At 46.1% G+C, this 25,576-nt stretch overlaps 1 protein-coding gene across 1 annotated transcript in view; it reads left to right on the top strand.

The window, feature by feature from the left end:
• The first annotated feature begins 2,808 nt into the window (after positions 1-2,808).
• The window catches only part of FNDC1 (fibronectin type III domain containing 1), a 61,078-nt gene continuing 38,310 nt past the window's right edge, over positions 2,809-25,576 (top strand). Inside the window, exons 1-4 of the mRNA XM_062641966.1 lie at positions 2,809-3,009; positions 21,716-21,928; positions 23,570-23,668; positions 25,079-25,193. Coding sequence (XP_062497950.1) covers positions 2,919-3,009; positions 21,716-21,928; positions 23,570-23,668; positions 25,079-25,193 — 518 coding nt within the window. The 5' untranslated portion in view covers positions 2,809-2,918. The remainder of the gene's footprint in view (positions 3,010-21,715; positions 21,929-23,569; positions 23,669-25,078; positions 25,194-25,576) is intronic.

Genomic DNA, 25,576 nt, shown 5'->3' with positions numbered 1-25,576 from the left:
GCAAGTGATTGCAGAAGAAGAAGCCAATTTCAGCAAATAATAAATTATCGGCTACTGGTGGTTTGCCAGTAATAAGTATATTCTACACTGTAGAATAAATAAGCATTTATTCTACAGTATAAACCAATCATTTGTTTTATGTGACACAGCTGTCTGTGCTTCTACCAACCTGTGCATATGCCCATGCTAAAACAGGACAACCTGCAAGGAAAAGAGGTAGTTACCAGGTGCTTGCAGTAGTTTTACATGGTTGGAAGGTATTTCCTGGCTCTCTTTTAGCCTCTTTTCTCTCTGTTAGTGGCCTTCAACAGAACTGTACTCTTCAACTCAAAAACATTATATGATTAGCATGCTTTAAACTATTTCAGTTAATCTTGAAGTAAAATACCTACTCAGGCTTACACATCTAAGTGATCCTTGAACTTTATGCAGGTTTAATGTTAAACAAATGCAAAATGTTGGGTCTCAAATCATTAGAACAAAGTTGTGCTGAGCGATGATCTCCATTAGAGTAAGTGGCCAGAAACTCCTTTAGCAGCGTTTAACGCAGCATTCCTACTTTCTCATGCATAAACAAAGCAAATGTCAATGGAGCATAGTGAAAGGCTGCTGTGTTTTCACTTGTATCCAAAACAGCAATTGCAGCTTGTGTGGAAGCTAACTTGCTTAGACACAGCACAGCAGGTGTGGCTTTACCACATGGTGCTGAACCATGCCTGCAGCACATGCTGCCACATCCATACCTGTACTGATGCTGCGGCTGAATCCTGTTTGCTTATGTCTGAGTGAGCTGTCACCAGTACTCCAGATTGCAGAGGACAGAAGCTCTCTGTACATAACCCCTGAGGTTCCCTATAAATATCTGGTCAATTTGGCTCACTAAAATTCTTCTCTTGCACGTCTCTGTGTGTCTGTCTCTTCTATTTGTAAACCTGCCCATACAAACCGGTGGGATTACCATTTCTACCCCAGAGACTGAAGCTGTCTTTCTTTTGCATTAGCAACAAATATAAAGAATGAGTAAGTTTGTTTACTGGGAAAAAAAAAGCTGTTTCATTAGCCGATGCAATTAGCAGAGCTCAAAGGAAGATGAAAAGATGAGGCAAGGAGCTCTGCTAGATTGTGCCAGCTGAGGACCTGCTGCAATGAATTTTTCAGAACAGCTGATGCCCCACATGAGAACTGTGTATGTCATTAACTCATCAGTGTTCAAGTGAGCCCTTGATTCATAAACCAGAAAAGGCATTTCAAAGGTGCACTCAGGGCACAGGTGTCATTTAATGTAGAAGGCTAAATTTGATACCTCTGTGCGTGACTGCTGCTATTGCACTGCAGCCACATTCTGGACGAGGCCCCTCAAGAAGGAGAGAACTGAAGTCAAAAGGGGATAGCAAAGCAATAATGTTCAAGCAACAGAGGCAGCATTCAGAACAGTGATGGGAATAGTGAAAAGTGAAGAGAAGGAAGTTACCGATGTTGCTTGATTCAATGAGGAACTAAGAGGCAGCAATATATTGAATGTGTGTTATTACATGTGTGCCTGATTTCAAGCTGTCTGCAGGCCTTGTCTTTAGAGATTCCCTCTCTTTGGTATGCTGCTTTGTTTTTAAGAGCCTCTCCCAGGTTCTAGAAGGAAATATTCCAGGATTGATGATAAACAGTCTTCTGGAGACCCCCACAGCTACAGGCTGGGACCAGCTCCCTTTGCTATCATGGCGTGCCTATGCTACCACATAATTTGTCTCCCTACCTCAGTTCTGGTCTACAGTGCCCGCCTTGCAAATGGCTGCTTGAATGGGAGCAGGTATGTTTGACGGCAGAGGTGTAGCCTGAGATTTCAGTGCCAACTCTGTGCTGGTCCACCATGTACTCAGCAATGGCGCTGTGCAGCAGCATGCTAGGATGGGTGTCTGGGCAGAAGCTGGTTTGGAGCTGGCACCTGCCACAATCCTGAGCAAAGCCTGGCCTTGTTATTTACCTTTGAATCATGCTTTTACTTGCTTGGTCTGTTTGTTTGGGGGTTTTGTTTGTTTTGGTTTGTTTTATTTTCAGAAAATGTAGTGTTCCCAGTGCCTGCAGAATCATAGAATCAGCAAGGTTGGAAAAGACCTTTAAGATCATCAAGTCCAACTATTACCCCAGGACTGCCAAGACCACACTAAAGCATGTCACTAAAGACTTCCTCTAGTGTTTTTGAACACTTCCAGGGACAGTCATTCCATCACTTCCCTGGAAAGCCTGTTCCATGGCTTAAGGTTCCTAACCCCAGGAACCCTAATCAAGCATGCTCCTGTTCCAAGAAACTCTTGTATCTTACCTCTACCTCCATGGCAGGCAAGAACTGTAATGCCTGACTTAGAAGCACCATGTAGATCTGACAGTGCATCTCCCCAGTGCAAGACAACTGAAGCAAAAGCTCTGTTCAGAAGTGGGGTGAAAGTTCAGCAAGAACAAAAGGTATGAAGGAATGACAACCCTGTGTAGAAAGCTCTGTCCAGTCGTTCATATGCTGTGCTCAGCCAGGCCTGAACGCCAGCTGCGAAGCCACAGTGACACCGGGAAAGAGACAAAGTGTAGCATGGTGCGTGGGTAACACGAGTGGACGAGCTGAGTCTCCGCTGGTTGCCGGGGGGCAGGCTCAGGGCTCGGGATCAACCCGTGGACAAGTTTTCTGACGGAGCCAGGTGAGCGGCAAAGGATGCTGCTGGGGCCGACAAACGGGGCCGGGTCGGCGGGGCCGCGGGGGGCGGAGGGCCGGCGCTTGCCTCCGCGGGGCCGCCCCCCGGCAGTGTCCTGGCAGCCCGGGAGGAGGAGACGGCGGGGCGCGCAGGAAGCAGCGGGGCAGCCCCGCGGAGACGGACGCCGGGCGGGCGGCAGCTCCGCGCCCCGCCGCTCCCGCCGCCCGCGTCCCCGGCCCCATGGCGGAGCCCGCCGCACTCCGAGCCGCGCCGCGGCCCTGGGCCGCCCTGCTGCTGCTGCTGGCCGCGCTCCTGCCAGCCGCCGCCCCAGGTAGGCACCGGGGGTGAGCTTCGGCCGCCCCACGCGTGTCGCCGCCGGCCGCCGCGGGGAGAGGTGCAGCGCGGCTGGGGCTCGTCGGAGCGCCGCAGCGAAGGGTGAACGGGTGCTTCGGGGCAGCCCCGCTCGCTGCCCTCGCCTGGCCTGGGGACAGGCGCCGCGGCGGCATCGCGGGGCGGAGAGACCCCTGCTCGAGGCGGGCAAAGCACCTGCCGCTGCCCCGCGGCTGTGCCGTCCCTCCGTCGGTGCCGGCAGCGCTGCCCTCCCGTAGCCGGGGGGGGAGACCCGAGCTGTGACAGTGGGGGTCTGCAAAGCTGGGCAAACCCCGAGGACTCCCCGCGGCTCTCGGAGACCGGGACCCTCCGGCCAGCCCGCTGCTGCTCGCCTGCTCTTGGGGCAGCTCCGGGGAGCGGGGCTGCAGCCTGCAGGGACGCTCCCGGCCAGACCTGAGCTGAGGGCAACGGAAAGCTGCCGTCCTCTTGCCTTTAGTCCCCGGATGCCTTATTCCCGCTGGCACCGGGTGCGGGTCCCTTCGGAGCGCCTGGGCTCTGCCGAACAGCCCCGCTGGCGAGGGCAGCCCCAGCGCCGAACAGCCCACTTCTCTCCATTGCCGCCGCCGGAGCCCTGTGGATCGGACTCTGGAGCAGCCTGGGCGAGGCAGCGCTGCCGTCAGGATCCCGGGGACTCTCAGCCTCCTGTTTAACCTGCTCTGGAGGTGGCAGATCTTACCGTCCTTTCCCGCGTGCGCTCTAACGGCAGCCCTCGCGGCACTGTTCGAACTGCAGGCAACGCTGAGCCACGAAGCTGCCTCAGCTTGTGCCCACAAGGTTTTAGACCCAGAGGCAGCTAGAGGCAGGGTATAGCGGGACATACGGACGCGTTTCAGCCCCTGATTTTAACTACTGGGGTTACAGTGGCCGGACAGGTGGGTACACCTGCTCCGGGGCTCTGGCTGTCCCATCTCCAGCACGGAGCTGCAGTCTGCAGAGGAGCCAGCCAAGCCTGGTAGTATCTCACCTCCTGGCAGCCCTGGGCTTAGGCAGGAGAGCCTGGGACCTAATGTCACCTGTAGCTCCTGGGGAGTTCTAGAGTGCAGCTAAACAGAGCAGAAAGATCTTTGAGTCTGGTTTGAAGACGGTGTGCACCCTGCCCTCTCTGCTGTGACTCTGTCGTGGAGTAGCAGCAGTGTGTTTACAGAGGCTGAGTGCAGAGCAGCTTTGCTGGCATGTGCCCATGTACCCACCGCTGTCTTTTTCTGTGACGTGCTGTGCCCGTACAGGTTAAACCTGGTGGTCTTCTGGAAGTGGATTTGTAGTAGTGCTGCTCTGTGGTGATGGGAAATGGAGGAGGAATGGGATGTGCTGTCTATGGGGCTGCCTGCTGGCAAGTGAGAGGAAAAGAAGGGAAAGGAGCAGGGGAGCTTGTGTGCTGTCAGCATGGGTAACATCCATGGGAAATGTCATAGCCTCTGAGGAAAAGTGTTAGCTGTTGAGTGCAGGCAGGCTCTTGCTCCTCTGGCTGTGCAATGTCTAAAGTGATTGTAGGGGTGTCTGAAACTTCACTGAAAATTTTGGATGTAACATCCGTACAGTCTTTTTTAGCTTGCCGTCCTGCTCCAGTGTGCTGTAAACCCAAGCCAATTTCTGAACAAACCCAAATGTCTTGGCATAGCGCTGCACGAGAGCTCTGCGTGCTTCCCAGCTACAAACCTCTGGAGCACACCAAAACCTGCTGCAGTGGGAGCACTGCGTGGTTAACCCCAGAGCGGCTGTGCAGGGATAGGGGTGGGCTGCACGTGTGCTTCTTGTCCCTGGGGGTGTGCTGGCCATGCTGAGCCATCATCACTTTCTTTCTCCAGTCTAGAGAGTACTTTATAAGCCATTAACCCAGGCTGGGCTCTGAACAAGTGCAGTCTCAGGCAGGAGGGCTGGCGGGTGCTGAAGTCCTTTCTCAGGGGGTAAAAGCTTTTGCTGAGTGCCTTTGCTTTCTCATCTTCTAGCTCTGTTTGAAATGGTCCCTTCCTGTCCTCCTTTCCTCGCCTTTCCAGCACACGCTCTGTCTAGGTGACCTGTTCCAAACCCACTCTGCACTTTGGAGCCTTTGCCCAAGTGCTACGTCTGGGAGACAGGGAGACTGCCTTGGCTCAGCGGAAGGGCTCTGACAAAGGAAGTGAAAGAACCCTTCACTTTTTTTCCGTGAAAAGAAAAGATTTCCCCCCAATGAGGGGAGGGTCTGGCATTGGGCTGGTGCTGTCATTGACAGTGCTTCTGCTTATCAAAAGGGAAAGTCAGAGTGGAGCCTGTGCCCGGGATTGTGTGGGCAGTCTCTTGGGCCAAGGAAGTGTCAGGGAGGGGCGTTGTGCCAGAGCCAGCTTAAGGGGCAGATCCCATTTGTGTATTGCCAAGAGAGATTTTGTTGCTTGCTGCCAGATCCTGTGCATGGGAGGATGGATACTGAGGACAGAAAGCAGCCCTGTAGGAATCCTCCTTGGCTGCTTTTAGACAAACAATGTTCGAGCACCACCTGTGGCCAGTGGGAGAAGTTTTAGAGGAACGTTAAGATGAGGCTGTGCCCATAGCAAGAGCCTTTCTGACCAACTCTCATTTTCGCTCCTTGCCTAGACTGTGTGACATAAACAGAGAAAGCAGAAGGGTCTCCAAGGGAATTTTCCACTTCATTTAGCTCTAAGGAATGTATCTTCTCAGTTATTTAGGACAATGCTGTAATGGTATTAACTGTAGCTCTGTACCAGCCTTTGGGTGTGTCAGAGGTATGAAAGACCTTGTGCAGTCCAAGTCTGTAATTCCAGCTCTTCAGACAGCACATGGACTGAGGCTAGCTGGACAAGTGGTTAAGGAGATGCTTTCAGAAGCTGATCTATACAGAAGGAAGATGGGAGGGTATGAGGGTGAGTAAATCATGCAGCAAAACAAACACATTCTTTCTCTCTGCTTGCAGAGGGAATGGGATCTTGTGTGTATTGATCCAGTGCCCCAAAAATACAGCTTCCTCCTCAGACACATTCAGTGCTGAAGTGACATTGCTGTTTCTCAATGCAGGACACTAAAATGGTAAATGTGGCTTCTGAGTCTCAAGGATGGCTGGGGTCAGACTTCATGTCTGCTCCAAGTTGTGTGTGTCTGTCTGCAGGTGGCCTATTGTCTCCAGATCAATACAGCAAAGAAGTGTTTTCACCAGGTTTAGTTTCTGGTGCACGTCTAGGACCCACGGTTTCTCCAGCTGGCAGCTGTGTCACCCGTCTCTCTCCATCACTGGGGAAGAGCTCAGGTTTGTGCCTAAGATGGCACTGGAATCTGCTGGCATCAGCCATTGGCTCTCTTAAATTTACACTGCTGCCAGCTGAGGTACAACCAGGACTTGGACCTTTTTCTGACCAAAGACCTTTAGGGTGAGCCCATGTTTAGTGGCCTTAACGTGATCCCAAATACTCAAAAACCTGCAGCTAAACCAGCACCTGTGGTTTTGGGTTGAGTTTTTTTTTTTCATTTGTTTCTAGTTTTGCAATGTCAGGATCTGCTTATCTTGTTTAGCTTGAGTTACCTATCTTCATAAATCAGTATTCCTTAACTCTCCGCTCATCTACCCAAGCGAATCACCCATATCTAGGTGCATGCATGTATCATGGGAACATTACCCACTTGTGTGTGTGATTTCTGCTGGGAGGAAGAGGGAGGGCAGATGTTTAGCTGAGCCTCCCCCAGGCTGATAACGCACTATGCAGATGATGTGCTCACTTCTCCAGAGGGAGTGGCATAGGCATTGATGTGCCTTTCTGCCTGGAAGCTCCCTGCTACCATTTTTGTCCCCCAGGCTGAGGTGTACTGTGTTCTTGTGCAGCCCTGAGAGGGCACTGGCAGCCCTTCTTGCAGTGCACTGATCCCTCGGGCACAGGGAGATGAACCGCTGGGTGGTGAGGCAGTGAAATCCAGAGGGCAGCAGCAGATCTTGAACCTGGAAAGATCCTTTCCCTCTGGCTGTGAACTTGCGTTTTGGCTGTGTTTGCACTGACACCATAGCAGCTGAGGAGTGGTGTGGCTTACATTTTCAGGGCAATAGAAGAGTGATGGGTCTCTCGAAGAAGAGCAAAGTTGTCTAGAAGATCCTCTGCTCTGCATGACCCATTTTAAAGCCTTTGAAATCATGTTTACATTTTCTTATATGTGTTTGCTATGCTGCCGCTTATTCTGCTGCACTCTTGGCTACAAAACGTAGTGTTGAATGTTCACAAACTGCAGTGCCAAAATAAGCACTTCCAAGATCAAGACAGTGGCTTAAAAAGCACAAGATTTACAAAACAAGAACTGCTGAGATCTTTTGCTTTGCTGTCTGTGCTCTGAGTCTCGTGACACACGTTTCTGAGCTTTCCTCCACACCCTGGATGTCTAGGGATTTGGAGAGAAAGCATGGTTTAGTCTGCATCTCCATTGCCTCTTACCAAAGAAGCACTTAGATGAGCAAGGGGATTTTGTACTGACTGTACCTGGCCAGATGGACTTCTTATGCTCTGATCCCAGATCTCACATTCATTCTTAATTGCAGGCATCAGCAGCATTTGCCTGCAGCACCTCCATAGTTGTATTAATTTCCTTTGGGGATCTACAGGCACCTGAAAAGTGTCAGGTTTCCCTGGTTCCTCTTTAAGCTTGTAATGAAAAGGAGCTTTTTCTATAGCAGACCACATGGTTGAGTGCTTAAGTACTATACTGGTAGCAGAGTTAACATGAGCAACATCAAACAGTGTTTACATGATGACTCCTTCATTGCTCAGTCTTGGCTTGCCTGGGGAGATGGGAGGTTGTGCTCACAGCTCTTGTGCCTCTGGTCACTTGCAAGACCTGTGCTGACCTCTGACCCGCTGTTAGCTCTTCATAAATTACATATGTGCCATGGGGTGCAGGAGCATTTTGAGATGCATACCCTGGCTGTGTCAGACTCCCATGCTATGGTAAGAGCTAACCACACTTCAGTGTCTCTGAAATCCATCTGCATATGTGGCTCCATTGCAGTGTAGGTGCTTGCATTTGTCAGAGTTGATCTGTATTTAAAGCAGGTAGCCCCAAGGGGTAGAGAAGCAAGGAAGGGTGGAAAAAAGAACCAAGTCATGTAGCAATTGTGTGCTCTAAACAGAGAGCTTTTCCTAAACAAAGAGAAATTGTTAGTTACATCAGATGAAATACTGAAATCCTGTAGTAAGGAAGGCAGTCCGTGCTTCTCCTTGCCCTGGAAGAAGACCTGGAAGGTACATCCAAATTTCACTATGTACATTATTAAAAAGTGGTCTGGAGAAGGGTGTGTTTTAAATCACCCCTCTTCAGTGGGTAACTTGATCATCAAATCAGCTCTTCATGAAATAGAGCAAATTACCCTTTGAGGACTGCGAACTGTGTTCATATTTCATTGTTCCAGTACAGCTATTTTGCTATTACACAGTCATCAAGTCCTCTTGGTCATCTTGCAATGGTCCCAGTTCCAGTGAACCTTTCTGTTTGTATTCTTCTGGTGTTAAACTGATTATTTTTCCACTGGAGGACTCTGTTATTCTTAATGTATACATCTGCTGTAAAATAAGAGGCAACTTTTCAAGTGATTATTTGTCATCATGTTTACTGTGTAGTTGGCTGCAATATATTGGCTGAAACTGTTTTTTGGGGAAAAGTGTAGAACTGCTGGAGGCAGAATGTTATCTTTTCCCTGTCTCTAAAAATACAACTGAAATAAGAGAAATTGAATAGTTAACGTAATTTGTTTTGGTGTTCTGTAATGAAGTGCTTTATCCCTCCTTTCAGAGTATCATTGTTGGAAGGATGTAGGGAGTGGGAAAGGGTTTAGCTGGTAACAGGGAACAACTACTGAGTTTGGCCTAAAACTCCCACAATAGAAAGTGGCAGATGTGACTGGTGAATCATGCTGCTGTGGCTGGCAGCTTGTGATGCCCAGTGCCCAGACCAAGCCCCGCTACCTTCCTGGTCAGCCCTCTCAGAGCTCCTGCATGCTCCTGCTGCCAAAGGAGGGAAGCATGGGAGCAGAACCCTGTGCCTACCCCTGTCACCCCTCTGGCAGCCTGGGAAGTAACCAGGCCTCGTGTTCTCAGCCTTGGGAAGCTAGTGTTTAGTTTTACCTGTGCTGCTAAGGTCGCTGGCCAGCTCCGCAGGCTGTGGGCAGATAGATGGAGAGCTGGATTTAGATGCTGTTATTCTAGCTGGGTAGAGTCTTGCTTCATGTGGCAGTCCTGCTGAAATACCTATCAGCATCAGAATCTGGCCCTCCATGAGCAATTGTGCTGCACTTTTGCATAGTCTGAATGTCTTTCCCTTTTGTCAGCTTTTGAAGCCATGCCTGGTTTGGTAACATAACTGTGTGTTCTTTAGTGTCAGATGCTTTGCAGATGTCCCTGCAGCTCATGCACGGAGAGGCTGTAGCCTTGTGAAGCTGATGGTGATCCAGTCACATGGCAGAAAGCTTGCTCCGCTTTGCAGGAGCGGGTGCTCTGGGTTATGTGTTTGCAGCCTTACTGTCAGCTGGGCTTCATGTTGGCTTCCCTCCTAGGCATGCTGATGGTTTGATGTTTCTGGTCTCCCAAAGTAAATGTATTATAAACAATTTAAGAGCGAATGGCTGTGATGGAAAGGGTCCATCTGGCTGGACTGAGACTTAAGCCTGCTTTCAGGTTGCATGTATTTTTAATATACATATTTGGTAAGTGTCTGAGGACTTGTTACTGCGGGGGTGACGTGGGTATCACAGGACCTGGTTTCATTCATAGGTCTCAGTCAGACTTTCAAAGTGACGTCTCTCCTTTCCTGGGCTCCACTGGCCCTGTTTGAAAAACTCTCTGAATGCTTTTTCCATGCTGTGGTTCCAGAGAGCTGCCCAGCCTCAGCCTCTGTTCCCTTCTGCTCAAAACTTTCCAAACCAGAAGTAATGACTGAAAACTTCTGTGAGATGCTCAGTAGTGTTTCCACAGGGTTTTATCAAACCTCAGTGAGAGGTACTGTCATCCCACGTAGCATCCCTTCCAGGCAATGAGCTGACTGTCCCTGGGGTGGAGAGGGGTGCGTCTCCGTAAGATCCCCTCTACAACTCAGGACACAGGTTCTGATATTGTCTTGCTGTAGACTCCCTCTTGTCTACTATGTGTTGGGCTGTGATTTGTGATAGGCTTACACACATACTTACCTGCTGTGTGAAATCAGTGGACACAGCTGAAGAAAGTACGTGCATGTTATTTTGCTGGATCAAATCTGCAGACTGATGTAGCTTGGTGTCTGCCTGTCCAATCTGGAGATGTTAATCCAGCTGCACCACAGAGAAGTGCTTGAGGGTCAGTTCAGCTTGGTGATCAGGTCATGTTTCTCTGGTGAAAGAGACTGTGAGCCCAGGCTTGGAGAGCCTGAAAATGTAGGGTATCATTTATTCCAAGTTAGAGCTGCACTTGGAATGCGTGGCATTAAAGACCTGAAAATTTTCCCACCAAGAAGGCTCTGAATGGCATTTGTCCCTTGGAGTGTATGATGCTAGCAGGCACAGAAGAAATGGCTATATTCCTAAAGAAGCAAAGCCAACAGAAAAATGAGCTCTTCTGTGATGGCACAGCAAAGGTACTGAAAACCTAGGAAGTCTAAACCGTAAACAGCAATACTAGCAAGCCAAATTCTTGTTGGGTGTGTATGCAATGTGATGATTGCTCTGCTAGGGGGCTGAGTTCCTGTTCTTCATTCTAAATGGCGACTGTAAGTCAAGCTGGTTCTCTGAGAGCGTGAGTGCATGTTTAAGGGCACTGACTCCTCAGTGGGCCCAGCGTCTGTCTTCATGAAAGCCGTTCCCAGTCAGGGTCAGGGCTTCTGAGTGCCAGGTAATACCTGTTTATTGCCACCAGATGTCTCAGACCATAGGGGATCCTCAGATGCCCTTCCAGCAGCTGAGGCCTGGAGCAGGATGTGCCATGCCGCTGGAAGTGCTGATTGCTGAGGGCCAGACACCTCTGCAAACACGCTCACTTTCCTCTACAAAACCAGCTGTTTACGTTACCATCGGGGAGAGATGATGCGTGGTATGAGACACTGTGGGGTTCTGGTCATGTTTGGTACCACACTGTGCAGGTCAGGCTGGAAACCTGCAGCTGATGGTGTGACATGGGAATGGGAATGACTGATACCTTGGAGGGGTGGAAATAGATTTCAGACTGCCATTTTAGTTAAAAGAGAAATGGCTTTGTATTGGCTCAAGTCTTTCCCTGTGGTGGTGACAAGTGAGCTGTCCCATGTGTTCTTGGAACTGTTACAAGAAGGCTGGTGTGGGCATGGCTGTGCCTGCACAGTGGTGCAGTGGGAGCATGTCTAGGAGAGGATGGTTTCCACACTCCCCATTGGGAATGGAGGGGAGGAGCCACCCATGTATGTGTTAGCTGAAGGGAAGAAGAGGGAAATACAAGATAAATGTGTTTTGTTTTTTTTTTTCCTAGCACCAGCAGATTGAGAGGAAGGATGGCAGCCCAGTGGAGAGATGAAGGGACAGATGAGATAACTGATGGACCTCAGGGTCTTGGTGGGGTTATGCATCAGAGTAGCTGATGAGTCAGTATGGATGTTCCTGAAAGAAGGTGGTGTGCCTGGAGATAGAGGAGGTTAATTAGGTAGAATGTGTTCCTAGCATTCTACCTATTGCTTTCTTTGGGGAGAAGCAAGTTTTTTCTTAAGACCAGAGCCTTGCAGAACAAGCAGCTAATAGTTGCAGTAAGGGTGGCAGAAGCAGACCCTATGTATCCAAACATAAGAGCCTCCATAAAGTTAGCTATAGGGCTTGCAAGATTGTTGGCAATGAAAAAGGAGCCATTTGGCTTTTTCAGCAAGAAGGGCCTCTTACGAATATATATTTGAAGCTGTTTGTAGTGTATAAATATATATATATTTTAAAAAACCCACTTTTGTTACAGTTACAAGCAGTCCCTGTAGAAACCGACAAGGCAAATACTAAAACTTTTAAACTTCTGTAGCAGCTTTTCAGTAATTTGGGGCCCCTTTGTATGGAAGGAAATCACTGTGTTTCAGGAAGCTTTGCTGCTTTAACAAAATGTTTGTGCTACTGAATGGTAGCAGATGGTCACCCCAGAAGACGTTAGTGAGTTGCTTAAGCTACTTGTAAAGCAGTGCAAATTTCTTTGCCTTCCTAGCCTTGGTTTGATGGATCTGAGCTGGGGTTTTGCTTCTGCTGTCACTGCAGGGCTGGTTACTCAGTGTTGGCCACGCAGAACATTCAGATCCAGGCTGCACATAACTCTGTTAAGAAGCATCTCCTTGCACGCCATGCAGTGGAAGCTCTGTGATTGTAGAAGTCATAGAATAAGGGTTGGTTTTCAGCAGGAGCTCATATAGGGACTTTGCAAAATTGGTTCAGAGCTCACAAAGTGGGCAGTGCCATATGGGTGTTTTGGTATTTGAAAACTTCATTCCTTGTCAGAGAGTCACCTAGCAGCAGTCAGACAGTGTACCATGTCAGTACAATCTTCCACTCCACCACTTCTTCCAATCTCCCACTTTGGGTGTTCAAACAACAATATGTGAATAACACAAAGTAGAAGTCCATCCACATTGGTAATGTATGGCTCTGGCAGACTGCTAGTTATGGCATATTAAGGGCTCTGGAAGTCTAACATGGTTCTTCCGGAGACTTGATCTCCTGATTTTTGCAGAGACTTTTTTGAGTTGAAGTGTTGATTTTCTTCCCCAGAGATTCCTCTTGCCATATATCCCACTGGTCAGGGATGCTCTGTGCTGTGTGGGGAGAAGCTGCAAGTTTTTTACCTCAACATTGGAGGCAAAGCCATCAGTTGTTTTGTAGATACTTGTATTTCTAGTCCTAGATATCCCTGGGCTAAAGCAAGGAAGATGACATGGATTCGCTTTTACAAACTTGTACAGCTGTGAGTGCATCCTTTCAATATATTGAGCTGCTTTTCAGGGGTATTAGTTAGGTAAAAATTTTGCTGACCATCTCAGCTAGCACTTGACAGATCACAATGTGCAAACTGATGTGACTGCAAGTGGCTGCTGCCATTTGCCTCAGTCATGTTTGCTCAGCTATCATAGGACTAATGTAGTGTGTAATACAGCCCAGGGCTTTCCTTGAAGACATTGTTTTGAATATGACTGCAGAGGTTTGCTTTTTGAATGTGAAATAAGAAAGTGATCTGTCAGTAATGGAGATCTGTGCCTATTCACTTCTTACCTGAGCCCAAACTAGTACAGAGCTCCTAAGAATAGTGATTACTATTACTGTGACCATTTCCTTGGCATGTGTTTTGTCTAGTATCTGTGAGCTTTGCACTTTGGGAGACTTGGGAGTGTATGGACCAGCTTCCCTTTTTTTTAGGGTACAGAATGGTTGGAGCTAGATGATCTCATGGTCCTTTCCAACCCAAACTATTCTATGATTTTGTGATTCTGTGTACTTTTTGAAAGATCCTTTACCATAAATAATGTGGCATAAAATTATTTAGAAGGATCAAGGCTGGTGTTATTTCAAGACATGAATTGTGAACAGTTTTATAGGTAGGGTTTTATTTGCATTTTGCATGAAGAGGAAGAAGCAAAGACTGTTGTTTTAGGATGTACTTTTTCCAGTTCCTGTGAAGAAACTTAATCTCTGAGAGCTGCTAATGAAAGAGCAAAGACCAAAAGAGTGTTTTGTTCCTAGCAAAACTGTACCTTGAGAAACTCTCAAATGTTTCTGATTTATGAAAGGTTTGCAAAGTGAAATAAAAATTGAGAGTTTAAACTTTTTTCTTTCCTTCACACATGATGAAACTTGAATTCCTACTCTCTGACTTTGTGAGTCTGAGGCATTTTTGGCAGTTTCTAGTGGAAAGTTGAACGTGCACTTCAACTAGGGATGGAATGGAAAGACTTTACGTAAACATGTGAATCTCTGATAGATTAAAAAATCTGTGTTACTGTACAGGGCAAGGGAGCCAGTTTAGATATATTGAGGTGGTTTTGGAGAGAGGTGTAAACCACCCTCACCCCATACAAGTAATCCAGAGCCCTTAAGAAGGATGATTTGGTGAATCCTTCTCAAGGATGCATAAAGGAATGAGCCAGTAGCAGAGCCACAGCATCCAGATTTCCCACACTGTGGATCCAGAGCTAATCCTTGCTTCAGAAATGTCTCACTGACCCTGTTTTAGTGTATGTGTGTAAAAATCACAGTTTTCTGGGATTTTCAAAATCTCAGGTGTCTAAAGAACAGTTGAAGGAATGAGTTTCTGGCTAGTTGTGGCTTGGCTAACACTCATCACTGTTTCCACAAATGACTGATGTACTCCGTTTGGTGGGTGTTAACGTGCCCAAGGTGAATAGGATTATCAGAGGCTCTGTGGAGTAGGGGCGTGAGGGTGAAAGTGGCTGAGAACTTTTGGTTCCCCTCCACAGCCTGACACCCCTAACTAATACAGAGGAGGTTAGCTTTGAGGATCTGCCATAAAACATCCCAGCAGCCCAGAGCTCAGTGAGGTTTGGACAGAAATCAGATATTTGAATAGGAGTATTTCATTAAAAATACAATTCAGATAAAAAGTAAACAATATGAACTAAGCATATAAAGCTTTATGCTTTATGGATGTGAGTAACCACTGCTTGATATGGTTGGAGTAAAAGCTGGTGCAGAAAGAGAACTGTGCTGCCTGCTGTGACTTTCCATAAGCCTAGTCCATATCTCCCATCAGGATAATTATGCCCAATGTTTTCTTCAGCCTTTGAATAAGCAGGGCCTCATTCTTCACTTGACTGTCTCTGTAATGTGCCACTGATTTCAGTGAGATTGCACTAACATGAAAGCAGAGCAATGGAGTGAAAATTTAGGTTCATAAGAAGTAATCCAGGTGTGCAGCATACAGACGCTGCCACGGTTTAGTTAGCTCCCTAATGAGCAGTACAGTTTTAGTAGGTGTGTTTTCCTTCCTGTAGATCTGTGGCCATACCTGCAGGAAGCAGGACATAGGTTGGCTCACAGGAACACATGCTCTGCCTCTGACTTGTTTTCCCTGCCAACCCACTTCAAAGCTAGTTCAGGCTGCTGGGTTATGAGTGAGGGAGCAGCGGTATAGGGGATGCATGACAGCCTAGAAACATAACTCCTTTTTTTACTATCTCTCCTGTGGGCATCTTTTGAGGCCCACCTAGAGGGGAATAGGCTGGCTCACCTGCAAGCCATCTTTATGGGTGAAAAGAATAAATGTGGGTAGGCTGCAATGCAGTCCCATGTCCAGGCTGGGCAGAGTGTCATTGTGCAAGCTCCATGCTGGTGTCTGTGCTGGAGAGAAGGGCTTCCGTGGGCTTGTGATCCTGCACAGCTGGGTCACCCTTCTTGGATAGCCATATCTGTGTGGGCATCAGCTGCAGGTGGAGAAGTACCAGCTTCAACCTGTAGAAAGCTCTGCATATGTTCCTTCATGTGGAAATCTCTAAAGAAAGATTTCCCTTGGTGGCAACTTCACAGAGTATGAGAAAACCACTGAGATTAAGTCAGTCTGAGTCATGTTTCCATGAAACCATCAGAAATTTTCAGATAAAAAGCAGTGCTGACAGGTGATGTAATTCTTTCCTACTGCCATGGTGGACTTTACCATGTGCATTTGTACTGGGGTCAATTCTTTCTCGTAGAAACACGTGTAGAGATTATGGCTCAGAAGTGGTAGCTCTTCATGTGGGAGTCAGTATATTTTACAAGAGGAATAATATCCATCTTAGTGCAAGCTTTGTGTTATCTTTGCCTCCTTCTGCTGTTGTCGCAGGCAAAACTGCCAAGTTGTTAGAGGAGAATGAGGGTGTTGCCGCTTATTACAGGTTGTGCAGCCAAAATCCTGCTTGGGTTCCAAGGGACACTTCCAGTAGCCCCACACCCCTGACAGCCTTTGTTTTGGGGACAAACAGCAGGCTGGGGCAGCCAAAATTGTAGGTCTATTAGCTTTGTGGCAATCTTTCATGTTGGATGTGTCAGGAAAGGTGGGATGAAGCTGTTGCCTCTACAGATGCTTGGCATCCCACAGAGCCGTACCCGTTGCAGGTCTTCTGCCTTATCCTCCAATGTTGAGCCGTTAGGAAAACCTCTTGTTTTAGGGCATGTGTTTGACAGTGGAGATGTGAAACTTGCAGAGGAGGACACAGACTAGTTTCGAATTGGAATTTGATTACCCTACCATACATGGTATGAATGGAGGTAATGAGCATTGAGGTGTGAAAAGGAGATGTGCAGTGGAAAGCATTTTGACATAAACTGGTTGTGGCCCCTTTGCCCTCTGCCCTCCTATAGCAGAAGTGCTTCCTAATCTCCCAGCTCAGCCCTGCGGAGAGCCTGGCCATGAACAGGGCAGCCCTGCACCTTTGCCAGCTGGTTTTGCCTGCTCTGCTCTTTCCAAGAAGCCCCCAAAGGTGATGCCTTTTCAGTACCACCTTTCCTCCAAGTCAGTGGATGGACAGCACCCCGTATGAACAGTTGCAGACTAGGGCCACAGCTGCAGTGTGCTCTCGCAGCTGCTTTGGGGTTGCTGGGGGTTTTTATCACCACGGTGCTTTGATCACTGGAGAAACCTGAATGAGAAGTGTCCAGAGGAAGCTGGTGTGATTGAGGAGGCTCAGTGGACTCCCTTTAAAGGGTTCTGATGTAGAAGGAAACCTGTGTGTGGATGTCAGTGGGAGAATGTGAAGCCTTCAGTACTTCACTGTTGGTTGTTCTCAAGTCATAATATATATATTAATCATGTAGAAATATGTTGTTGAGTTTGGAAAATGCCCTAGTCCTACTGTGCTTAGCATTCAGAAGGCTCTTCAAAGAGAGCACTGGAAGGTTCTGTCGATGCTGTCAATTTAAAGAATGTCCTCTGGATGCCAGGTAACTCTTCTACAGATGTATAATGAATTGCTTTGCTTAAATCAGACATTACAGTTGGATACTGGTCCTCTGCCCAAAACTCCTGGCCAGAGCTGGGTGAATTATGGGACACTTTCCATTGTGCTTTGCAGGAACTAAAGTGTTCCAGTCCCCACTTTCTGCGCCAAGCAGAAGTCTGTGGAAATGTGCTGAGCGATTATTCTTTATCTTTTTTTCTGAGAGAAACAAAGGATTTATGTGTCAGTTGTCTCCACTGCTTAAACTGATTGGCTTATTCCCAGGAGGACATCTGACACTGAGTGGCATTAAAAAAGTTGATCAACCCACACAGGGACAAGGTTGATGGAGCTTTTTAAAGTGCTAGGGAACCTACCAGCCCAGTAAGCCTGAGTCTGGATTTGTTCTCCCATTTCAGTCCTACTTGCTCCGATCGTATGCTCATGCTTTTACACGTTAACTGCTGCCAACGCTACAAAGATCCTCACTAGACCTAGTGCTATGCTCTGTGTCATGGCTGGTCTGAAGTAACTCACTGAGCCTTCTGGAGTTAGAGCAATCAGCACATCTTGGTTCAGAAGGCCACATCAGCACTGTGTCTGATGTCTGAGCTGGCTTGCCAACTGCAGGAAATATCTTTGTAGAGTGAACTCTTCTGGGGATGGCCCTGATCCAGCCCTCATTGAAGCTGGTGGAATTGCTCTCACTTTCTCAGCGGAACTTGGATCAAACCGCCAACTTAAAGGAAAAAAATACCAGTAATACTTTGCCAAAGTGACATGGAGTGTTAATTTTTGGGTGGAAAACAAGTATCTTCCTGTGGTATTTTGTCTGTTCTCTTTGTTACTTTTTTTGCTGATGTGGCTTTGGGATAGCTGAATGGAGATAGGTAGCAGGGACAGTATGTGAAGGCAAGGACCAAAGCAGCAGCTCCTGTGTGGGTTGCTGGATGAGAAAGGTGAGATGTTCTCTGTCCCTTGTGCCTCTCAGTTATGGTAAAATGCCATTTTTCTTTTCCTGTTCATAAATAACAACCAGATTGAAAGCCTTGAGTTGCACAAAGGACTGTAGAGCTTTAGACGTGTGGCTTTACTAGCAAAGCTCTGCTTTCTCCTTTTTCAAGTACACTCTGTTTTGAAATCTATTTCAAATCAGGTGAAAAAACCAAAGTGGCGTATCAGAATTGTCCCAGCCCTTAAAGCCAACACACAAAGTGATTTACCTGCTGGAAGTTGGTAGGGCAGTATGTAGAAAACAACACCCATTGCAGGCATGAAGAAGGGATGGGTGATCATGTTGTAAAGCATTTTTGAGCACAATAAACTCTTTTTCCTGATGAAGGGCTGGCTGTGATACAGCCAGTACACGAATCTGAGTGTGGGTTTTCTCCCCCCACTTCTCTGGTGCCTCTGGCCGGGCTGGCGTTCCTCAGTCTTTCTGCACCCTTGGGCAGATGCCTATCTTGGTTTCACAAGTTGCCTACCAAGAGGGCAGTTGTAAAGGTGCCCTTAAATGTGTTTGCCACATGTGCTATGAACTTAAGTGTCACCACTCAAGCAGTTGCATTTAGGAGAGGCTGACGCAGTAGGTTTTAGGAGTGTGGATGTTTTACAAAGGGTCTTACCTCACAGATTGAATGAATTTTAGAGTTGCCAGCTGAAGAATCAAAATACAGTGCTTTTTTTTTTTGTTTGTCTACTTATTCACTGTCATTTTTTGCTACAAGAACAGCTGAGATCCTCATGGTGATAGGGCTTGGACACGTATGAGAGTGCATGGTATAAACAAGTGTTATATCTCAAAGAAATAGCTCAGAGATCTAAGAGCCACCTCTGGCTGAGATGCTTTTCTAGTCATGGTGGTGGGTTTTGGGAGGGACGCTGCAGGGTGTTTGCAAACTGAATGGCTCAGCTCTGAAACTGTATTGCAGGTTGGCAGTGGTGTGAGGTTATTATCTCAGAGGACAATTGATTGTGCTCAGGGAGCAGTTAAGGACTTCCTAAGAAGGGGATCTACTCTTTGTGGAGGGTGAATGAACTGAGCAGTTTGGCACGCTTTATTCAATCTTTGCATTTTATTTAATCTGTTTAGTCTGGTAAAGCAGCAGTAGTCTAAAACCCAGGGTACAGAGCCAGTCAGTCTCATTCGACACTTAGAACTTCATTTTTTAAATTAAAAGTAATAATAAAAAACAAAACACAGACACCCCTCCCCTAAAACAAACCCAAGCAACAAAATAAGTAACGAATCCCACCAGTTTCCTATTGCAGTGTAGACTGTGATGATTTTTGGTCAAGTTGCTCATGACATGATTTCATTTGCCAGCTGGCACTTTTGGCCTTTTCTAATGAAGGCAGTTGATCACTTTGTGGTGATTTTGTTTTCTCTAAGCAGCTACAACTTCTCTCTTCAAGCTGTTACTGTGCCTGTGGTTGGGTCACTGTGCTTAGCCTCCCAAGCTTCTAGCTGAAGTGAAAAGAGGGGTTGGTGGATGTTTATAGACTGTATGGATGTTGTCTACTGACTGTCCGAAACGTGTCCTCTCCACAGCAGAACCCATTTTATAGGTCCAGTTTTCCAGTCCTGAAGCAATGGCATATAGAAGGAAAATGTAGAAAAGTTTTTGCTGACTAGGAAAGGCAAAACCAAGCATTTTATACCTAGATTTGTGGTGCTAAATTGACCTCATATTTCAACTACTTATTTTTTCTCTTCTATTTTAATAGTTTTGAGTTGCTCGAGATATTTTTACCCTCAGTTATAGATTGGTTACTAGGGTCAGTACTTGCCTTTTCTTGTGGAGCTATTTCATGCTTTCCTTTGCTAGATAATTGATGAAGCTCTCTGAAGAATCTGTGTGATTTGAAAAGTACAGGCTGCCTCTTTATGTGGTTGTTTAGAGGATGTTTTACCATCAGCTTCGACCTCATGATCTGGACTTACCTCATTTGTAAAATGTTATCCCACAGTCCTGACACGCACAGAAACTTTGGCAATAGTAGTGGATGTTTCAACTGGAAAAAGTCAATACTGAGGCTTTAATGAGCCCTGCATTTTGGGGGCCAAGATACTATAAACAAATTCCTGCAGCTGTAGGTAATGTTGGATTTCTGCACTGAAGAGAGCACAAGGGAGTGACTCTTTCTCATTCTTTGGAACATAGAAAAGGATTTGATTTTAACCGAAGGTATCTCTTTAGATGAGGTGACTGCTGTCCTTGGCCATTTCTGGATGCCCATTTATCTGGGTTGGATTCAGCTGGTCAGGATGGAGCTGTGGTATTGATGCTGGGTATGGGCAGCAGTGCAATGTATCCATCCTGTGACATGAGGATGTGTTACACCATGGTATATATACCATGGCATAACCAGGTAGAGATATTGGGGTTTCTGTTTGCCCTTGGTCCTTCTATTGGTAAATCTATTACCACTTCCTGCATCACAAGGAGTGCAAATTCCCAGATATAATCTGAACGCATCTTTTCTCCCTCTGGGAGGATGAGGTTTTATTTACAGGCCTCTGCACCACGGTTGCTGAGATTGGTGTCCTTGTATACTTAATGGATATTTAAGTGAGGCAATTTTAATTTTAATTTTAATATTGGAAAAGGACTTGCTTTTGGTGTGGATAGGGACATGCAGACATCAATACATACTTAAAACAACATGTTTAAGTACTGTCATGAATAAATATGAGCTCTTGAACTGGTGCTGGAAAGAGGTTCTCACCTATTGCTTGGGAATACTTCGGTGCATTGTCTTTCAATGTCTGTCCAGGTCTCTGGCAGCTATTGCTTTCCAGTCTCTTGTTCTTTTGACATTGATGTGATTGCAGTGACTGGTTTAGCCAGCGAGAGCATTTGAAAACAGTGCAACCTCTGAGCTGGCAGCTCACACAACCTTGAGCTTGATGGAATGGCATTGCTACAAAAGGCTGAGAGACACCTGCTTCGAGTGTGAAATGTAGATGATGAGGCAAAACCTCCCTACAAGTGTGGGAGATCTCAGTCCTGGCTGCTGGTGCCAGCCTGTTCTGCTTGCAGCCTGTGCTGTAGAATGGTGCAGGTCATATGCAGTGGAGAATAACAAAAACTGAAGATGCTATTCAGAGCAGCCAAACTGGTTGCTCGAGTAATCCTTACATCAGAATCACTTTGTAAAAGGATGCTGCCAACTTGCCAGCAGATATAAAAATAAACAATTTGCATAAGGTACCTGTTACAGTACTGGATGCTCAGGGTATCATATAATGGGAGTTTGGGAAGTCAAGAGTTGAAGCATGTGCAGAGCAGGCTGTTAAATAAGAGGCTATCAGAAAGCCATTAGTGATGGGTTTAGGAGAAGAGAACCTGCTTTTAATGTGGATTGTTTTCTAAATGTTTAAAAGGTCCTGTGCTTCATTTTATGCTGAACTTTAGTGCTTGACAAAAAAAAAAAATAATGTGCTGATGTCCTGAACTAGGGTAAGGGGAAGGTTAAACAGGAAAGCTACAAGACATCCCCATTTTCTGGCAGGAGTCCTTGTATTACGGTATGTTTTCACTTTCAGTGTCTTGCACCAGTCTGTCTGAAGAGCCTGGGAAAAGATGCAATTAGTATTGCACATCCCACTTGGAAAACTTGTTGTTATTCCAGCTGGGTTTTATAGCAAAACTAAAAATCTATAAAATTACGCCTTTTGTTCTGATGTAATTTAATAGTTGCACTTGCAACAGACATATGTTAGCTGCCATACATGTCATGTGCTCCATAATAACAGTGACAGATTTTGTTTGTGTGTGTTTGCTTATTTTTTGAAGAGAAGGACATGCCAAACAGACCTCTGAGAATGCGTGCCCAGTCTCCAGATGGCAAGTTACCTTTTCGGTGGAAGCCACCTTATGGTGGAGCAGGCTTGAGGAGTCCACGCAGCAGATCCCAAGGTTACCTCCGTGGGTATGGAGAGAGCAGCCGAAGGATGAGCTATGCTCCACTGTTGCAAGAGCGACAAAACCAGGAAGCACGAAAACTAGGTGACTGATTTCCCTGGTAGCATATCTAGCTGAGCTAGCACACTTCCGTTAGCCCCTGTGGCTGCTAGGTGATCACAGAGCACGTGTTGTTGTAGCCATCAGACAACTTCCTCCTATAAATGAAAACGCTCACTATTAATTGCATTCTTTTAACATGTTCCTAACAGAAAAATGCAATGAGCAGTGTAGAAAGTGATGCAGAACTTGATGCTGTGTTAAAGAGCAAGTTACTCCCATTAACAGCAGAGGGAAGGGCTGGGGAAAAGAGCTATAGCTCATATTCTCCTTGCATGTGGTGGGACTACTCTGAAATCCATTGTTTCTTGTCTTCCGCTTATGCTCTGTGTCCGTATGTTATTTCAGGCCAGTGGAGAAAAAAAAATAACACTTATTAAATTTACCCACACTTACCATTAAAACTGTTTCATGGGCTCAGTACTAGAGTGTTACACTTGTTTGTCCATGTTCTTTCCAGATGCTTCATGAGGTCCTGGTCACTAAGGGCTCCTCAGACAGTCAGGCTGACCTCTTCTGTTCTCCTTGCCCTGCTGTGCAGTGATCATGCCCTAGATCATCTGCCCTCAGTTTAAAGGATTTCCCATTTAACAGTATCAATGGGGTTTGCAACTGTTCTGTTTCTACAGAGGCTGAGCATTTTCTTTTGTGTTGTATGTGTCCCTTGCCTGTGTTGTGACTGACCTGTCTCTGTCCTGCTGCCTGAGCATCTCTTGCCCCAGCAGGCGCTAGGTCTGCGTTCACGAGTCTTGCTTTGATCCTGTGCTGTTTGCGTGTGTTTGCTTCTTTCTTTCAACATCTCTCCTCTAGGCTGGAAGCCTCTCCTGCAGCTAATCTGGTCTTGGGTTACAAAATGAGGGATGGATCCAAAATCATACGTGGCTGCCAGAATTCCTGGCTTTGCACTGTGAATGTCTATTTCCTCTTCTGCTTTGTGGGTTTTGTATTAAATGTATGTCTTTATCTCCATTTTTCCAAAGAGAGAGAATTCCTCAGTAACCTCTATCTGTTCTCCCTTTTCACTTCTCATCTCTTCTCTAGTATTCACCTTTACATCTTTCTGTGCACCACTTGTGGAGGGGGCACTCTGGCGTCTGTGCCAAGGTGCCAGGGTTGAGACACATACCAATGGAAGATGCTCTCCTGTTTGATGCCCAGCACGTACCACTGCTCTGCAGGCTGAGAGCCTGCTCAGGCAGTACAGAAGTCAATAAAAACCTTGTTGTGGGCTTGATGGGAGCTCAGTAACAAAGTTAATCTTGATGAGAAATGGTTTGTAACGTGGTTTGGAGCATCTATTTCTTGTTTTCATTATGTTTATGCTATACTTTTTTGAAGAGGGAGGAGAAATGATGTTTAAATAATCAAATTATCAGGAGAAAAACTCAGTCCTAGAATACAGGACTTTTGTATTGGTCTTTTCATGTTAATAATTTGCTTTCCTGCTTCTAAAATACCAACTTTACTGTTCTTATTGCACGCATATTGAACCCTCTGACGTAAATGTGGCTCTAAATAAATTAACTTTTGAGTAAGCTTCTCCTATTGTATCTCAGAAAAGAATAAAACAGAGTTCTGCCTGAAAAGACTTACAGGAATACCTCTGTTTTCTCCCTGCATGTACAGCCTCTGAGTCAGTTCATGTGGTTTCGCTGCCATCAAGGAGCTCCCAAGGACGGAGCCAACCTGTCTATAGGTCATCTTTAACTAAAAGAAAAGTCACAGGTATGATTCTTTCACATCTGCTGCCAGTTCATGGAGACATTTGATCACAATGAGGTAGCCTTTTAATTTTTGGACTGCAAGTCTATCGGTGCTGGAGCTGCTAAGTTCTCTGTGCGTGAAAAAGCTTGTTGGATGTCTTCAACTGTTTCTCCAGTTCAAGCAGGGTTAATAAAATGATACAATTCTGCAACATAGTTGGTTGGGGTTTCTGTTGTTGGGGTTTTGTTTGTTTGTTTGTTTGTTTGTTTTAGCTGGTCCTATCTAGCTATTGGCAAATGTTATGCACTGCAATAACTGCATGAGAAGGCTCAAAACCTTTGTGAATAGGTCCCTAAGCCGCTTTCCAGCCACTTTTGTGTTGTAGCTGTTTGTCTTGGAAAATCTGGACTTATCTGAGAACCCTCTGCATTAAAAACCTGATTGGAAGAAGTGAAATTTGCTTCCCTACTGCCTGCCTTCTGTGTGGGCAATGCTGGGATACCATGCCACTCTCTTAAGAGAAGGGCAGTCTTTCCCTGAACTTCAGTCATACATGAGTGAGCTCCCTAGAGAATGAAATCATACTCCAGAGCTTACCAGCTCCTGTCCTTTCCTGAGACATCAATATTTTTCCATCTTCTATAAAAATTTGGCTGGAAAGCTGTGCCTTGTGCATTCCGTGCCTCTGGGATTCTTGGGATAGTTGCTAATAGGAAGAGTAATAAACCTTTCATAGGGCATTAGGTGGAGTAGGCTAGACAAAGTGATGGACAGATAGAAAAAGGAGCCTCAGCAAAATTAAAATCCTCAAACAAACCCCCAAAGCAGTTTCACTGAATTTTAAAATTTTGTGACTATTTGAGAAAGAGACTGATGTGTCAGAACAGCCCACTCCAGGGAGCTGCTTTTTTTTTTTCTTTTTTAATTTTTGCCTTATCTACCATAAAAAAATACAAAGCTGTTGAATCTGAGCAACCTGTTCGAAGCACTCAAAAATGTAAAAAATGCAAGAATTTTCCCTTGTATTTTTCACAGTCCCTGGTTTTATTGACCTTCAAAATGAAACCAATTTCTTAAATCTCTAACATTTTCATAAGGCAAAAATTCTACTCTCCAGGCAGCATTAGCAGTGAGCATGCCAGAGATGAGTAATGTCAGTATGCTATAACACTTGCTATAAGTAACAGTCTGGGGACTGATAGAATGTTGAAGGACTGTAGAGTATATTAGCACTCTGGTCTTGTAAGCAAACAGATGAAACGATGACAGCATGGGGTACCATTGGTAATCAATGTACTTGATTTTCCACTGCATCTGTATTTGTTATTCATCTGTGCTGGGTGCGTATTGTCATGCCATTTAAAGACTGTTACTGTTTTTATGAGAACTCCAAAGTTCTTATTGATGTGCTATTTTGTTTTGCCATTTCAGAGGAGGAAGAGGTGGAGGTGGCACAAGACATAACTGTTCGAGTTATGTCCTCTCAGTCTGTGCTCGTTGCTTGGACAGACCCACTGTATGAAAAACAGAAGGTTGCAGCAAATAGGTAGTTAGTCCCATGTTTTCTTTTCTGAATGCATACTAAAGGTGAACCGCTGAAGGTGAACACACTACTGATTGCTATTGCATTTATTTAATTGCAGTTGGTTGTGGGAATGATTTAGCTCAGGACATAGGAATTTGCATATCTGTACCTATGACAGTGTCTGGTAGGGGGTGCTTCAGAGAAGCTGTTAGAAACCTGATGAGGGTGGATGTGAGGTGATGTACCCTCCTTGCCTCCCAGACAATGCCTGGCTTGGCTTGGAAAGCCCTGCAGCTTCCCCCCTCTATGAGTAAGAGGCTGGAAAGAGCAGTTTGTCCCTTGGGATGAAAGCAATCAGACCCCAGTACAGGAAGGCACAAAAATGTTTGTTTAAAAGACGCTGG

Source organism: Pezoporus occidentalis, unplaced genomic scaffold (assembly GCF_034315485.1).
Source record: "Pezoporus occidentalis ecotype Australia unplaced genomic scaffold, CSIRO_AGI_Poc_V1 ctg7, whole genome shotgun sequence".
Classification (NCBI taxonomy): domain Eukaryota; kingdom Metazoa; phylum Chordata; class Aves; order Psittaciformes; family Psittacidae; genus Pezoporus; species Pezoporus occidentalis.
This window is presented reverse-complemented; position numbering and strand designations above follow the sequence as displayed.